Here is a 16998-nt window from a genome sequence, read left to right as displayed (position 1 = left end):
GTATCACACTAGTATATTGTCAGTTCCACAAGGTCAGGATTTTTGTCTGTTTTGTTCACTGCTGCACTCCCAATACCCAAGATAGATATGCCCTGCTCGTAGCAGGTACTCCAAAATTTTTTTTGTTAAATGAATACATGCCCTGTCTAGAGACATTTAAATTCAAATATTGAAAAAATGCTCTGCAGACCAAACGATGTGTCTCCTAACAGTTGGAGTCACCTGGTTTAAACCAATAAAAGCCCCCTGCCTGATTACTATCCTGGGTACTTACCCACCCTCTACTGCCTTCCTTGCAATGTCCTTTTTTCTATTTCCAGTACCATTTACTGGACAGACTGGGGCAACACCCCCCGCATCGAGGCCTCCAGCATGGATGGCTCTGGACGCCGCATCATCGCCGATACCCATCTCTTCTGGCCCAACGGCCTCACCATTGATTATGCCGGGCGTCGTATGTACTGGGTGGATGCTAAGCACCACGTCATCGAGAGGGCCGATCTGGACGGGAGTCACCGCAAGGCTGTCATTAGCCAGGGTGAGGCCCTCCCTTCACTCTCCTTTATCTCTCATCCTACTTCCACTGTCCCAGCCCCCAGGAGCCTTGGCAGAGGGTGAGATTTGTACAGTTGCTGGGCCTGGGCCCAGGGGCCAGGCAGGCCATGTCTAGACTGAGGTCATCCTGGGCTTTCCCTCAGGCCTCCCACATCCCTTTGCCATCACCGTGTTTGAAGATAGCCTGTACTGGACAGACTGGCACACCAAGAGCATCAATAGTGCTAACAAGTTTACTGGCAAGAACCAGGAGATCATTCGCAACAAACTGCACTTCCCCATGGACATCCACACCTTGCACCCCCAGCGCCAGCCTGCAGGTAAAAAACCGCCCACCTGGTGGGCCTCCAGTGCTTCTGAGAGCCTTCCTTTCACCTGTCATAGTTGCCATTGTTTCTCGCGGGGAAATTTGAGATTAGCGCTGATGTGGGCGAATCCCTCCCTCTGCTGGAAATTTAGGGTAGTACAACGTTGAGACTCATGAAGGACTTTCAATTTCACTGTCCCCATCTAATTCATGCAGACATTTCCCGTGTGTCAGGTATTCACTCTGCTCACAGGTGGGGCAGATATAAAAAATAATAAGGCATAGTTCCTCCCTTGAGGGAACTCATACCCTTGCTAAACCACTACTCACTAGTCTTGGGACCGCTTCTCCCAACCTTTGGTCTTACCCGACCTTCTCGCTCTGGGCTTTTTGAGCAGGGAAAAACCGCTGTGGGGACAACAACGGAGGCTGCACCCACCTGTGTCTTCCCAGTGGACAGAACTACACCTGTGCCTGCCCCACTGGCTTCCGCAAGATCAGCAGCCACGCCTGTGCCCAGAGTAAGTGGGTCTAGGGCACCTGCCTCAATGGACATGCCTTGTGAGGGTGGGTGGAAGGAACAAGGGATAGGAGTTCAGGGATTGCCAGTTGTGGGGAGGAGCCGGCCTCCTCAGGTAGCCCCTGGAGAGAAAGAATGTAAGAGGCTGAGGGCTCCCATGTCAAAGCTGAGGGCTGGGCTTCCCTGGTGGCGCGGTGGTTGAGAGTCCGCCTGCCGATGCAGGGGACACGGGTTCGTGCCCCGGTCCGGGAAGATCCCACATGCTGCGGAGTGGCTGGGCCCGTGAGCCATGGCCTCTGAGCTTGCGTGTCCGGAGCCTGTGCTCTGCAGCGGGAGAGGCCACAACAGTGAGAGGCCCGCGTACCGCAAAAAAAAAAAAACAAAAAAAAAACTGAGGGCTGAGGGCCCAGCAGTAGTCCCTGAAGGCTCAGCGACACCACCCAGTCAAGTATGAACTCCTGCAGCCAGGCTTGTGTATCATTTCACCCAGGATGCTTTGTCTGTAGGCAGCAAGAGGGTTCCAGACCCTTCTACAAAGCAGGGGAATGGCTTCCTAGCTCTTTACCTTTAGCCTCACCCTGTTGCAGACTTTCTCTCAGCCCCTAAACCATAGAGTAACATTAGGACTTCTGATGGTGCTCTGCATACATAAGCCCTGGATAAATAAGTGCCTAGTGAGTGAAAGATAATGGGATTCCCAGGGGGCTCCCTGAACTGCTACTCTGGCTTCCTTTGAGCTCCTGAAGGTGTATTGCCTTGAGAGGGTGGCCTTGTCTAGCTCAGTGGTGCAGGTGCTTTTTCCTAAGAATAGTCCAGAGAAGAGTGATCCAGATGTATAGCACAACCAGCAAGGGGCTGGGGTAATTCCTCACACATCACAGCTCTTCTCATTTACTGCTGTATGCCCACTGATCTTCTTATCGCTGGTTAAAATCAAATTTCTCTTGGGATCTAGGTCTTTTCCAGAGAGTGAAATTAGGAAAACTATTCAGAGGAACAGGGGCAGTGGTCATTCAACACTTTGATTGAGAACCTCATTTCCTTGCCTTCTTTTGTGCCCAGCTATTCCCAGACTGTCTTAATGAGATGCAAGGAACTTCCCCTTAAAGGTTTCCCAGAGCTTAAAAGAAGATAGCTGATAAAGTTAGGCAGGAAGTGCCTTTCCAAGCAGAATAGTATATGGGGAAATATTCAGACAGACCAGAATAGGGGCAGGGGATGGAAAAGAGCCAGCTGGGAAGAAGCTCTATAGAGGTGTGGCCAGAGCTCCATCTCTGGAGTCAGACCTGAGTTCAAGTCTCTGCTTCGGTGCTTTGTAGCTGTGGGATCCTGGACCAGTTACTTGGCCCCTGTTAGCCTCAGGATTGCTTATCCAGAGAATGAGAATAAAAATGGCATGAACCAAAAAAAAAAAAAAAAAAAAAAAATGGCATGAACCACAAAGGGTTGTTATGAGGGTAAAGGAGACAAGGCAAGAAAAGCACCAAGCTCGGTGCCTGGCAAGCAGTAAGTGCTCTGCAAATAGTCATTATTGGCTGAAGTCATGAAGAGCAAGAAGAAGGGATCTAGATGACGGAGTGGAGCAGAAGTCCTGAAGCGGACACGGAGGCAGAGAGGCAGGGTGGGGTTGACAATGACCTAGCCAGTACACCAGAGGAGCCGGAGCAAAGTAACAGGAGAGGCAAGCTTAGATGAAGCTGACAGACGCTTAAACAGGATGCACCTCTGGGCCCCGGTCGAGTCTACTTCCATTGGATCTTAAAGTCTGATTGTGCCAGCATGGGCTGCCCGATGCTTAAAGGGGGCCTGAGGTGTGAAGAGTAGGGGACAAAGGGCACCAGACCCCAGGAAGTATGATTGAACCAGATGTCACACAGGTGAGCGTCTGTGTCTGTCATTGTTATTGGATTTAGAGCATTAAAAGAAGACCCCTTTCGGCCTTTGATCAGGTCTTGACAAGTTCCTGCTTTTTGCCCGAAGGATGGACATCCGTCGGATCAGCTTCGACACAGAGGACCTGTCCGATGATGTCATCCCACTGGCTGACGTGCGCAGTGCTGTGGCCCTTGACTGGGACTCCCGGGATGACCACGTGTACTGGACGGATGTCAGCACTGACACCATCAGCAGGGCCAAGTGGGATGGAACAGGACAGGAGGTAGGGCCCAGCGTGGGCCCAGGCCCTTGGGGAGGGCAGAGATTGAGGGATGGAATTCACCTTCTCCTGGGTAAGGGCTTCCCCTACCTTTGCCAGCCTGTGAATTGGTGGAGTTTGGGCCCCAGAGCTGGGGTGTAAGTCCAGTTGGTGACACAGCTTTGCTTCCTGCCTAGGTGGTAGTGGATACCAGTTTGGAGAGCCCGGCAGGCCTGGCCATTGATTGGGTCACCAACAAGCTGTACTGGACAGATGCAGGTATGTAGAGGGCAACTGTGGCCTGGCTTTCTGGGATCCTCTTATTTAAACCCCTGGCCTCGGGTACAAAGGGCCCAGTGCCCCTCCTAGACCACTGCTGTCTTGACCTGAAGTCCGTGGTAGGTCAGGAGTGGTTGGGCTGCTGCAGAGCTGAAGTTAGCAGCTCACGTCTGAGGGGCATTTGCTATTCAAGTGGCGGCTACTTCTGCTGTGCGGCTGATGCTTGAGAATGCTTTGCGTCATTTCAGATAAGGAACCTACGCCCTGTGGTTTTCCTTCCATTGCTGTCTTGGTAAAAGAGGCATTTTCTATTAGGCAGTTAAATGTGGGAGGTAAGGGGAATGCCTTAAACCAGAGCTATCAAAGTGTGGTTCCCAGCAGAATCAGCATCAGCATTACCTGGGAACTTGGTAGAAATGCAGATTCTTGGGCCCCACGTCAGACCTGCTGAATTGGAATCTTCGGGGGTTAGGTTCAGGAATCTCTACTTTCACAAGCTCTTCTGGTTTTTGTGCATACTAAAGTTTGAGAAGCATTGCCTTAAATTATAGGACAGAGTGGGTTGCTTGGGTTGAGGAAGCCTTACTCTTCCACGAAATGGAACCGATCTCTTCCTTGAATTTCTTCTTGAAATTCAATTCACTAAATATCCATTGTGCATTTATCACAAAGTATTTCTTGAGCATCTACGGCATGCCGTGCTCTGTGCTGGGCATGGGAGGTAAGAGGGTGAATGACCAAGACTAGCTAATGTCTTTGCCTCTTACTTCTTGGTAGGGACAGACCGGATTGAAGTGGCCAACACGGATGGTAGCATGAGAACAGTACTCATCTGGGAAAACCTTGATCGTCCCCGAGACATCGTAGTGGAACCCATGGGCGGGTGAGCACCAGCCCCTTTGGAACAAGTTCCCCCCACCCCCAGATCTGAGTACTAGGCGGGAGTCTGGAGGTTAGAGAGAGTGGCTAGATCTCACGGGCGCACCAAGGAAGCAAGAGCAGCTGTAGAAACCACAGAGCGTCATGACAACTCTGTCTCCTTCACGGACAAGGAAACCTTTTACATTTAAAATTTTTTTTCTTTTTCTGTTTTTTTGTTTGTTTGGTTGGCTTTTTGGTCTGCTTACCAAAGTAATCCATTGTTTTTTGTTTTTTTTTTAAAAAGTTTGTAGAAAGTGAAGATTCCCTATAATCTCACTCTCCAAAAATATCTGTGGTTAACAGTTTAGGGTATTTTTTCCAGATTTTCTTCTATGTGTATGCGTACATGTAGCGGTGGAGGTGATGGTTTTGGTTTGACAACAATGGCATACTCTTCTGTAACTTGGGTTTTCACTTGGCTATATATCTTAGCTATCTTTCCATTTGATTATATAGATCTATTTTTTTCTTCTTGATGGTTATATAGAATTCTGTTAAGTTGATATACCGTAATTATTTAACCCATCCAGTCAAGGAAACACTTAAGATCCTCGGGTACTTTTTGATAGGGATGTGAGATACAAGACCAGAACCCAGAAAGGGGCTGGGAACTGAGGCAAGAGGCTGGGGTAGCTATAGCAAGCAGAAACCCTCAAACCCTAGGAACCCTGAATCCCCACTGGGTATTAACTGGAAAGCTTGTAAGACCTCCCTTGCCTGTGCCCAGGTACATGTATTGGACGGACTGGGGTGCAAGCCCCAAGATTGAACGAGCTGGCATGGATGCCTCAGGTCGTCAGGTCATCATCTCTTCTAATCTGACGTGGCCTAATGGATTAGCCATTGACTACGGGTCCCAGCGGCTATACTGGGCTGATGCCGGCATGAAGACGATTGAATTTGCCGGACTGGATGGCAGCAAAAGGAAGGTAAGGGTGGCGCTAAGGTATCCTCCCACAGCCATGACAGCCTCCAGGGTGGCGCTTCCTGGCTGGCAGCTAACAGGACCCAGGGAAGCCTAGGGGTAATCCAGCATGGTGCATTTGCTATTTCTCTGAAACTGCAGCTGTGCTCCAGAGCCTGGGGTCCCTGCTCCTTGATGAAGAAAGGAAACTAGGGATCATATGGCTTGTGGTCTGGGGGTATAAGTGCTTTCCTGATAACCATCAACACTAATGCTAATTAATCACCAGTTGCATATTGGGCCCATGACCTCTTTCTCTCTTTGTTTTTATTGTTTATTTTGATATAATTTCAAACCTACAGACAAGTTGTAAGAATAGTCAAAAGAGGGCTTCCCTGGTGGTGCAGTGGTTGAGAGTCCGCCTGCCGATGCAGGGGACACGGGTTCGTGCCCCAGTCCGGAAAGATCCCACATGCCGCGGAGCAGCTAGGCCCAAGAGCCATGGCCGCTGAGCCTGCGCGTCCGGAGCCTCTGCTCCGCAATGGGAGAGGCCATAACAGTGAGAGGCCCGCGTACCACAAAAAAAAAAAAAAAAAAAAAAAACAATAGTAAAAAGAACCAATAACTAATATTTTGCCACATTGTTTTTTTTTTGTTAGCAACTCTGAAGATAATTTTTTATTAATTTTTATTGGAGTATAGTTAGTTCAATGTTGTGTTTTTACAATGTTGTGTTACATTGTTTTGTATGTTTTTACAATGTTGTGTTAGTTTCAGCTGTACAGCAAAGTGAACCTACTGTATAGCACAGGGAACTCTACTCAGTGCTTTGCCACATTGTCATATCATTCTTATTCTCTCTCTGTCCACACACACACACCACACAATTCTCTGAACCATCTGAGATTAAATTGGAGACATCCTGCCGTTGAACCCAAAATAGTCCAGTGCATATTTCCTAAGAATAAGAACACTGTCTTGCATAATCCCAATATAATGATCAATACCAGGAAATTTATCATTGATACAATATTACTATCTAATCACAGTCTATATTCAATTTCACCACCAATTGCCCCGATAATGTCCTTATAGCTTTTTTTTTTTCATTTTTCTTTTTTAGTCCAGGATCCAATCCCAGATCACAGTTGTTTTTAGTAATCATGTCTCTTTAATCTGGAACATTTCCTCAGCCTGTCTTTGTCTTTCCTGATCTTTGTATCTTTAAAAAGTAAATGCCAGTTATTTTGTAGAATGTCCCTCAGTTTGTCTGATATTTCCTCGTGATTAAGTTCAGATTATGCATTTAGGGCAGAAATACTACAGTAAGTAAGGTTGTGTCCTGAGTTTTCAATGTGTCTTATCAGTAGCCACCGATGTCAGCTTGTCCCATCATTGTGATACCAACTTTGGTGGTACAGTTAAGGTGGTGTCCACTGTAAAGTTGCTATTTCTCCTTTTGTAATTAATAAGTAATTTGTGCAGAGACACTTTGAGATTATGTAAATAATACATGATCTTTTACAATCATCACGCAACCCTTGGAGCCAGGCACTGTCACGATCATATCACAGGTTGGGTGACCAAGGCTCAAATTTTATAACCAGCTCTAGCTCAAGGTCACACAGCAGGTGGTACTGGCAGAGCTGCATCCTGCCTCCTCACCTGAGCCCTTGACCACTGCTCTGTACTGTCAGGACTTGCCAGGGCATGACACAAGTGCTGGGTCCCTGGCAGGTACTGATTGGAAGCCAGCTGCCCCACCCATTTGGGCTGACCCTCTATGGAGAGCGCATCTATTGGACTGACTGGCAGACCAAGAGTATTCAGAGTGCCGACCGGCTGACGGGACTGGACCGGGAGACCCTGCAGGAGAACTTGGAAAACCTCATGGACATCCATGTCTTCCACCGTCGGCGACCCCCAGGTAAGCAGCCCTTGGCCCACACTTGCTTCTCCTCTGCTTCCCTCTGCAATGGTCCTTCTCATTGACCCATTCCTCTCCACCCAGTGTCCACGCCATGCGCTACGGAGAATGGCGGCTGCAGCCACCTGTGTCTTCGGTCCCCAAATCCAAGTGCCTTCAGCTGTACCTGCCCCACAGGCATCAACCTGATGCCTGATGGCAAGACCTGTTCACCAGGTAGGTCTAAGCATCACAGACCTAGATAGAGCCTCTCTGGGAGGAGCAGTGGCTCTCTTTCTTCCCTGCACTGGACTCTGGTGTGGTCTGAGAAACCTAAGCTTCTAGAGGCTTAGGGGCGAGATGAAGCTTTTAGAAAAAAGAAGAGGTCCAGAGGAGCAGGTAGACAGGATTAGAAGTAGGATCCAACTAGGTCTATGGTGTCTTCATGCATATTAGAAAAAGATGCTCCTTTCTCAGACACTTTACTTTTATCTGTTGGGAAATTGTCATAATATACTGGTTCAGTTAGAACAAGTCAGTTTTGTTCCTTCTGCCCAAAATCGGTATAGTAAATACTAGAACATATGATATCTACAATTTGATGGTACCTCCTTTGGAAATGGCACTTTTGTGAGTACACACAACCAGCACAACCTTCGTATAACCTTAATTGAAAGGTCTCAGAAGCAGGACCTGGCTGCCCAGATGTTGGATGTTGAGGTTTCTCCCTAGGGGCTGCTGCATGGTAGGCTGCATTTGAACCCTAACTTCCTGGGGAATTAGAGCAAGAAAGGAGCTCTGAATTGTGCTTCTCAGGTTGTAGGTAAAGCCCTCCTTCACCTAACATGAAGTTTCTTAAACTTCATGGTAAAAGGTCTTTCAAAGAGATTCATTTTCATGATATTAATAAAGAGTGATGACTATGTATCAGACCCAATGCTAAGGGTTTTCTGTACGTGATCTCTTTTATTCCTACAGCCACCCTGTTATTGTCCCCATTTTACAGATGATGAAAGTGAGCCTTAAACAATTTAAATAATGTGCCCAGGATCACAAAACTAGAAACTAATGGAGGCAGGGCATGAACTTCAGTTTGCCTTACTCCAAATCTTCTTAATGGCTGTGCTAGGATGACTGTCCTCTTTCCAGAACTAGAAACTAATGGAGACAGGGCATGAACTTCAGTTTGCCTTACTCCAAATCTTCTTAATGGCCGTGCTAGGATGACTGTCCTCTTTCCTTCTCTCCCCACCTGGGCAGGCATGAACAGTTTCCTCATCTTCGCCAGGAGGATAGACATACGCATGGTCTCCTTGGACATCCCTTATTTTGCCGATGTGGTGGTACCAATCAACATTACCATGAAGAACACCATTGCCATTGGAGTGGATCCCCAGGAAGGTCTGTGTGGCCCTCCCTTCTCTCCTGGCCCACTGTCCCTGCCTTACAGCAACTGCTGCCCTTGCTTTCCCACCACCTTTGCCTCCTGGTAAGAGCCTGGGGGCTCCCCGTTCCCTCTGGCACGACCCCTGCCCCATCTCTATAGCACTTTCTCTTTGGTTATGAGGGCATAGGGTTTGGGGGCCTTCTTCATCTCTGCCAAGAGCTATCCTGCGATGATATTTCTATATTTCCCTTGATATCCTCTGCTCAGGGGTATAGGGCTCTCTGACATGCCCTGGTGTCTCAGGGCATGTTAGCTGTGTGTGTTCCTTTGGGGGGCGGGGTGAAAGTCCAGGCTGAGCCAAGGCTTCCCTTTCCAGGAAGAGTGTACTGGTCAGACAGCACGCTGCACAGGATCAGCCGTGCCAATCTGGATGGCTCACAGCACGAGGACATCATCACCACAGGTGGGCCTTGCTCCCAGCCCGGGGACCACCTGTCTGGCTACAGAGCTGGGGGAGATATCCCATCTGTTTTAAGGCACGAGCCAGTGTGCTGTCTTGACTTCCTGCAGGGCTGCAGACCACAGATGGGCTCGCAGTGGATGCCATTGGCCGGAAAGTGTACTGGACAGACACGGGAACCAACCGGATTGAAGTGGGCAACCTGGACGGGTCCATGCGGAAGGTGTTGGTGTGGCAGAACCTCGACAGCCCCCGTGCCATTGTACTGTACCACGAGATGGGGTGAGAGCAGCTCTGTGGCTCCAGGCTGCGGGATGGGCTGGCTCAGCTGGGGCGAAGGATGGGGTGAAGGGGGCCAGTGGAGAGCAAGCGTGCTTCAAAGGAGCACTGAGACTGACCTCTCTGGGGCACTTCCACTTCCTTGTGACTTCTTTCAGGGTGGCAGTATAGTGTAGAGGTTAAAAGCATGAACCTCAGAATCAGAAATCCAGGGTTCAAATTTCTTCACCATTTATTAGCTGCGTCTGTCACTTTGGGTCCAATATTTAACCTCACTGGTCCTCAGCTTCCTTGCCTTTAAAACGGAGCCGATAATGAAAATGCATGCCCGTGGACCTTGTGAGGATTAAGTGGGATAATGCACGGAAAGTACTTTTTTTGAATTGTAAAAAACGTAACATTAAATTTACCATCTTAACCATTTTTCAGTGTACAGTTCAGTAGTGTTAAGTATATTCACATTATTGTGAAACAGATCTCCAGAACTTTTTCGTCTTGCAAATCTGAAGTTCTGTATTCATTAAGCAACAACTCCCTTCTGTGCATGTAGATACTTTTCACAGTGTTTGGCATATTGTTAAGTACTCACAGTATACAGGAACTGTGGAAATAACCAGCTAGTATTGTTTCTTGCCCAGTTTCATGTACTGGACAGACTGGGGGGAGAATGCCAAGTTAGAGCGGTCTGGAATGGATGGCTCAGACCGTACCGTGCTCATCAGCAACAACCTAGGGTGGCCCAATGGACTGACTGTGGACAAGGCCAGCTCCCAACTGCTCTGGGCTGATGCCCACACGGAGGTGAGGGTCTTGCTCCTGCTGCTTTGCAGAAGCCTGGGAATATGGCAGAGGCCTATTTGGGATCTCCGCTGAGGGCTCCCAGTCTTCTGATAGCCACCCCTCACCCTCTTCTTCCTCTACAGCGAATTGAGGCTGCTGATCTGAATGGTGCCAGTCGGCACACCCTGGTGTCACCTGTGCAGCACCCATATGGCCTCACCCTGCTCGACTCCTATATCTACTGGACTGACTGGCAGACCCGTAGCATCCACCGTGCCGACAAGGGTACTGGCAGCAATGTCATCCTGGTGAGGTCCAACCTGCCAGGCCTCATGGACATCCAGGCTGTGGACAGGGCACAGCCACTGGGTGAGAAGACCCCTAGGGCTGTAAGCCAGAGCCTCTGACTTCCTGGGGGTATCTCAACATCAGAGATATATCCAGAGCACAGAGATGCCTTTACAACCCGAGAGACAGGGACCTGCCTAAGCCCCCTTGCAGGATCAGGCTGTGTTCCCTCTGGGTATGGCTGGTACTGCAACAGCAGGGTGCTGTCACCCTCGAAGGACTCCTGGAGACACCCCTCCTCCTTCTGCCTCTTCCCTGCCAGGCACTGAATCCTGTTATGTAGAATAGCAGACAATCAGGCACAAAAACCTAGGGCCTTTATAAGATTCAGACCATATTCCAGGCTGGGTGTCAAAACTCATGCTTCTCTTTCTCAGGTTTTAACAAGTGCAGTTCAAGAAATGGTGGCTGCTCTCACCTCTGCCTGCCTCGGCCCTCTGGCTTTTCCTGTGCCTGCCCCACTGGCATCCAGCTGAAGGGAGATGGGAAGACCTGTGACCCCTCTCCTGAGACCTACCTGCTCTTCTCCAGCCGCGGCTCCATCCGGCGTATCTCACTGGACACCAGCGACCACACAGATGTGCACGTGCCCGTTCCCGAGCTCAACAATGTCATCTCCCTGGATTATGACAGTGTGGATGGAAAGGTCTATTACACAGATGTGTTCCTGGATGTTATCAGGTATGAGGGTCCCCGAAACCTCTAGAAGACACAGACCTGCTTCTGACCTTTGATAGGTGAGGTTATTGTCTGTGTTGACCTCTAAATGGACTAAGTGATTCCGCAACTTGGATAGTGAGTTCTGACCCTGAACTGTATGCTTTATAATGTTATCACTTACAGCAGAGTTTCAAACTTTTGTTTTCTTTTGTTTATTTAAAGATTATGAAGTGTTTCAAGATTTTTTTTTTTCTGGTCACGCCACTCGGCTTGTGGGATTTCCCAACCAGGGATTGTGTCCCCTGTGGTGGAAGTGTGGAGTTCTACCCACTGGACCGCCAGGGAATTTATCTATTTAAAGATTAATAGGGACTTCCCCGGTGGTCCAGTGGCTAAGACTCCACACTCCCAGTGCAGGGGGCCCAGGTTCGATCTCTGGTCGGAGAACTAGATCCCACACACATGCCGCAACTAAGACCCGGCGCAGCCAAATAAATAAATAAATATTAAACAAAAAAAGATTAATAGAAGCCCAGTATGTAAAACAAACAGATAAAGTCAGGCTGGGGACCCGGAGCTTTCTACCTCTACCGTTGGGCTCTGCAGGAGCTCCAGTGACCCTCTAAGACTCATTGATCAGTTGGCCATGTAGCCAAACCAAGTATCTGTATTATAATGCAGGAACGCTGGCCAAATGCCAAGGCTTATGATTATTTACAAGGTTGTGTTGGGTTTTATTTTTTAATATTTTTTGTTTTATTTATTATTATTTCAATTTTTTACCCCGACACAGCTGAGGAATGTGGTACCCTGTCACCAGTTAGAGGGTTTTACCATGGCAGAGATTCTCATGTAGAAGAACAGGAGCATTCCCTTTTGTTCTCCCTGAGGGGTGTATTAGAATCTGGGAGCTGGTGGGCATATGTAGTTTACAAAAGTCCCCCGTGTATGTGTGACATGCCCCCCATCCTGAGGTTGAATTCCCTGGTGTAGGACTGCTATAAAAATGCACAGTAGATTTTGGAAAAATCTGCCCTTTCTCATAATCACTATCTAGCAATCCTTGTCTCCTCCTTAAGGTGTAATGGGGTTTACTAACCTGTCTTTCGGCAAGACATGGGCCCAAATGCCCCCTACTTACAGCAGGAAACACTCTGTCCTCCCAATAATTTATTCAATTTGGCAGATATTTTGAATACCTACTGTGCTAGATGCTGAGGCATGTACTTATAAATACTTGGTCCCTGCCCCTATGGAGCTTACAGTGGGAATCCAGTTATGGGAACATGGATGAAAGGGGTATCAGCCTATTGCTGATCTGGTCAGTCATCCAACCCTGGGCTGTTCCCCAAGGCGAGCGGATCTGAATGGCAGCAACATGGAGACGGTGATCGGACGTGGGCTGAAGACCACCGATGGGCTGGCAGTGGACTGGGTGGCCAGGAATCTGTATTGGACAGATACAGGCCGAAATACCATTGAAGCATCGAGGCTAGATGGTTCCTGCCGCAAAGTGCTGATTAACAACAGCCTGGATGAACCTCGGGCCATTGCCGTTTTCCCCAGGAAGGGGTAAGTTTTTGGCCAACAGAAAAGAGACCCAGGGAAGAAGGGCCTGATGAAGAGGCTCTTGAAAGATGCCTGTATATTAATGGTATCTGGGTGTCCCTGTATTCTCTCAACCTCTGGGTGCCATCTTCCCATGCCTTGCTGATGGCACTCTTGTGTCCCAGGTACCTCTTCTGGACAGACTGGGGCCACATTGCCAAGATTGAACGGGCGAACTTGGATGGCTCTGAGCGGAAGGTCCTCATCAACACAGACCTGGGTTGGCCCAATGGCCTTACCCTGGACTATGATACCCGCAGGTGGGAATCCTGTCCCAGACAGCCTCCTGGAAATCAGGTGGGCAGAGGAGAGGGTGGTTGAGATTGAAGTAGTGAAAACAAACAAGTAGAAAGCTCCTTGGTAGGTAGGGAAAAGCGAGCAGTGAGAAGTATGAGGGCACAAATTCTTGGAGCAAGTGTTGCTGAATCCAGCACTCAACCCTCAGGCGGGGATTATCTGGTTTACATGTTTTTCATTTGAATGCTTTAGCAGAGCATGTCCTCTGGCTGGACCACAGATCCCACTACACCCCATCCAGTTAACTGATTCTTTGCATTTGTTGCTCTCCTGACCCCATCAGGTATTGGAATTTGCAACTCCTGATCTAGATTAAAAATACTGGAGGGCAGGAGAAGAGGGAGGAAGAGGCTCCAAAGCAGTCAATTCTCCTTTCTGCTCTCAGAAAAAGGGAAGGGGATCAAAGTCACCTGGAGAGTTGGACTGGAGAAGAGGAATGCCTTCTTCTGTTAACTTCACTGAGCTCTTTGTAGACTGAGTCTCTTCTTGAAGGGCGTTCACAAGAATTTGGGCTTTGATTCTTGGGTAGGAGTCAAAGGGTTATCAAGTGGTTGAAGATGAGACTGGGGGCTGGCTCCTCCGAGGTCACTAGATTTCTACCCTCTGCAGAACAGCCCTGGCCTCCCCACTTATGAGTCACCAACCAAGTTCTGCTCTTCAGCTTGGGGATTCCCAGTGACCTCTCATCAAGTCAACTTGACTGCTCACAGCACCTGCCAGTTCAGCTCAGGAGGGGACAGCTAGCTTCCTGAGGGCAGGGCTGGGCTACCTGGCAAGTGTCTTCAGCAGCTGCCTTTTCTCCTTTCCTTTACAGGATCTACTGGGTGGATGCCCATCTGGACCGGATTGAGAGCGCCGACCTCAGTGGGAAGCTCCGGCAGGTCTTGGTCAGCCACGTGTCGCACCCCTTTGCTCTCACTCAGGTACTGGCTCAGGAGAGAGGTAACTAAACCTCCTTGACAGGGGTGTTTCCTCGGGGTTCTGCATCAGCAGCCTCAGCCCCAGGTGCTACTGAACAGGTTTGCTATGGAAGCTCATTTTAGGGGTGATTCTTGTACACTGAAGCCTTGCCACTATGTGCCCTGCTGCTCCTGCTGTCCCATGTTCTAACATTCGAAGGAGTGGCTCTCAAACAGCTGTACGGAGTCAACTGTGGAACTTGTTAAAATGCATATTCCCGGGCACTGGATATAAAGAATCTGCCTCCTGAGGGTTGGGCAAGGAATATTCATTTTAACAAGTTCCCCAGTTGATCCCAGTGCTGTGGTCCCAGCATGCAAGCTCAGGCAGCTTACTTTAGTGGGCAGAGGTGTGGAGTGGCTGAGAGCCAGAGTTTTGAGGCAGGTAGCCGGTCGGTAAGTGTTTACTGAGTGAGTACCTCCCATGAGCCAGCTCTGTGGGTTCAAGTTCTGCCTGTGTCATGGAGTAACTATGCAACTTTGACAAGACAGTGAACTTCTCTAAGCTTCACTTACTTATAAAATAAATGAGTTTAATAATAGCATCGGGCTTCCCTGGTGGCACAGTGGTTGAGAGTCTGCCTGCCGATGCAGGGACACGGGTTCGTGCCCCAGTCCAGGAAGATCCCACACGCTGCGGAGCGGCTGGGCCCGTGAGCCTGTGCTCCACAACGGGAGAGGCCACAACAGTGAGAGGCCCACGTACGGCAAAAAACAAAAAACAGAAAATAATAGTATCCTCCTGAAATATACACAAAGCATTAGCAGAGTATCTAGCACTCAGTGCGTGTTATTTCTAATCATTTTATTTAGTATTAGCTGTCACTATTTTAGAGTTCTAACCCTGTATAATAATTCAAGAAAGGAAAAAAGGTATACCAAGCTTGGGGCCAAAACAGGGATTCTCAATCATTTAAAAATCTTTGTCCCTCGGGAGGAACACTCCCAAACTCATTCTACAAGACTACCATCACCCTGATACCAAAACCAAGGATGTCACAAAAAAAAGAAAACTATAGGCCAATATCTCTGATGAACATAGATGCAAAAATCCTCAACAAAATACTAGCAAACAGAATCCAACAGCACATGAAAAGGATCATACACCATGATCAAGTGGGGTTTATCCCAGGAAATCAAGGATTCTTCAATATATGCAAATCAATCAATGTGATACAGCTATTAAGAAACTGAAGGATAAAAACCATATCATCTCAATGGATGCAGAAAAAGCTTTTGACAAAATTCAACACCCATTTATGATAAAACTCTCCAGAAAGTAGGCATAGAGGGAACCTACCTCAACACAATGAAGGCCATATATGAAAGACCCACAGCCAGCATCATTCTCAATGGTGAAAAGCTGAAACCATTTCCTCTAAGATCAGGAAAAAGACAAGGTTGCCCACTCTCACCACTATTATTCAACATAGTTTTGGAAGTTTTAGCCACAGCAATCAGAGAAGAAAAAGAAATAAAAGGAATCCAGATTGGAAAAGAAGTAAAACTGTCACTGTTTGCAGATGACGTGACACTATACTTAGAGAATCCTAAAGATGCTACCAGAAGACTACTAGAGCTAATCAGTGAATATGGTAAAGTAGCAGGATACAAAATTAATGCACAGAAATCTCTTGCATTCCTATACACTAATGATGAAAAATCTGAAAGAGAAATTAAGGAAACACTCCCATTTACCACTGCAACAACAACAAAAAAATACCAAGGAATAAACCTACCTAGACAAAAGACCTGTATGCAGAAAACTATAAGACACTGATGGGAGAACTTAAAGATGATACAAACAGATGCAGATATACCATGTTCTTGGATTGGAAGAATCAACATTGTGAAAATGACTGTACTACCCAAAGCAATCTACAGATTCAGTGCAATCCCTATCAAACTACCAATGGCATTTTTCACAGAACTAGAACAAAAAATTTCACAATTTGTATGGAAACACAAAAGACCCTGAATAGCCAAAACAATCTTGAGAAAGAAAAATGGAGCTGGAGGACTCAGGCTCCTGGACTTCAGACTATACTACAAAGCTACAGTAATCAAGACAGTATGGTACTGGCACAAAAACAGAAATATAGATCAATGGAACAGGATAGAAAGCCCAGAGATAAACCCACGCACATATGGTCACCTTATCTTTGATAAAGGAGGCAAGAGTATACAATGGAGAAAAGACAGCCTCTTCAATAAGTGGTGCTGGGATAACTGGACAGCTGCATGTAAAAGAATGAAATTAGAACACTTCCTGGACTTCCCTGGTGGCGCAGTGGTTAAGATTCCACCTGCCAACGCAGGGGACACGGGTTCAATCCCTGGTCCGGGAAGATCCCACATGCCGTGGAGCAGCTAAGCCCGTGTGCCACAACTACTGAGCCTGTGCTCTACAGCCTGCGAACTACAACTACTGAGCCCACGTGCCACAACTACCGAAGCCCGCGCACCTAGAGCCCGTGCTCTGCAACAAGAGAAGCCACCGCAATGAGAAGCCCATGCACCGCAACGAAGAGTAGCCCCTGCTCAGCACAACTAGAGAAAGCCCATGCACAGCAACAAAGACCCAGTGCAGCCAAAAATCAATCAATAAATTAATAAATTAATTTAAAAAAACACTTCCTAACACCATACACAAAAATAAACTCAAAATGGATTAAAGACCTAAATGTAAGGCCA

At 47.9% G+C, this 16998-nt stretch overlaps 1 protein-coding gene across 1 annotated transcript in view; it reads left to right on the top strand.

Annotated features, from left to right (window-relative positions):
* The window catches only part of LRP4 (LDL receptor related protein 4), a 51996-nt gene that overhangs the window by 20887 nt on the left and 14111 nt on the right, over positions 1 to 16998 (top strand). The window contains exons 14-31 of the mRNA XM_032641355.1: positions 321 to 538; positions 699 to 875; positions 1261 to 1383; positions 3332 to 3540; positions 3714 to 3795; positions 4573 to 4678; positions 5444 to 5645; positions 7358 to 7547; positions 7632 to 7763; positions 8787 to 8927; positions 9290 to 9376; positions 9484 to 9655; positions 10291 to 10453; positions 10576 to 10801; positions 11158 to 11461; positions 12794 to 13012; positions 13174 to 13308; positions 14160 to 14268. Of these exons, the coding sequence (XP_032497246.1) occupies positions 321 to 538; positions 699 to 875; positions 1261 to 1383; positions 3332 to 3540; positions 3714 to 3795; positions 4573 to 4678; positions 5444 to 5645; positions 7358 to 7547; positions 7632 to 7763; positions 8787 to 8927; positions 9290 to 9376; positions 9484 to 9655; positions 10291 to 10453; positions 10576 to 10801; positions 11158 to 11461; positions 12794 to 13012; positions 13174 to 13308; positions 14160 to 14268 (2995 nt within the window). The remainder of the gene's footprint in view (positions 1 to 320; positions 539 to 698; positions 876 to 1260; positions 1384 to 3331; positions 3541 to 3713; positions 3796 to 4572; positions 4679 to 5443; positions 5646 to 7357; positions 7548 to 7631; positions 7764 to 8786; positions 8928 to 9289; positions 9377 to 9483; positions 9656 to 10290; positions 10454 to 10575; positions 10802 to 11157; positions 11462 to 12793; positions 13013 to 13173; positions 13309 to 14159; positions 14269 to 16998) is intronic.

This window comes from Phocoena sinus, chromosome 8, assembly GCF_008692025.1.
Source record: "Phocoena sinus isolate mPhoSin1 chromosome 8, mPhoSin1.pri, whole genome shotgun sequence".
NCBI lineage: Eukaryota > Metazoa > Chordata > Mammalia > Artiodactyla > Phocoenidae > Phocoena > Phocoena sinus.
This window is presented reverse-complemented; position numbering and strand designations above follow the sequence as displayed.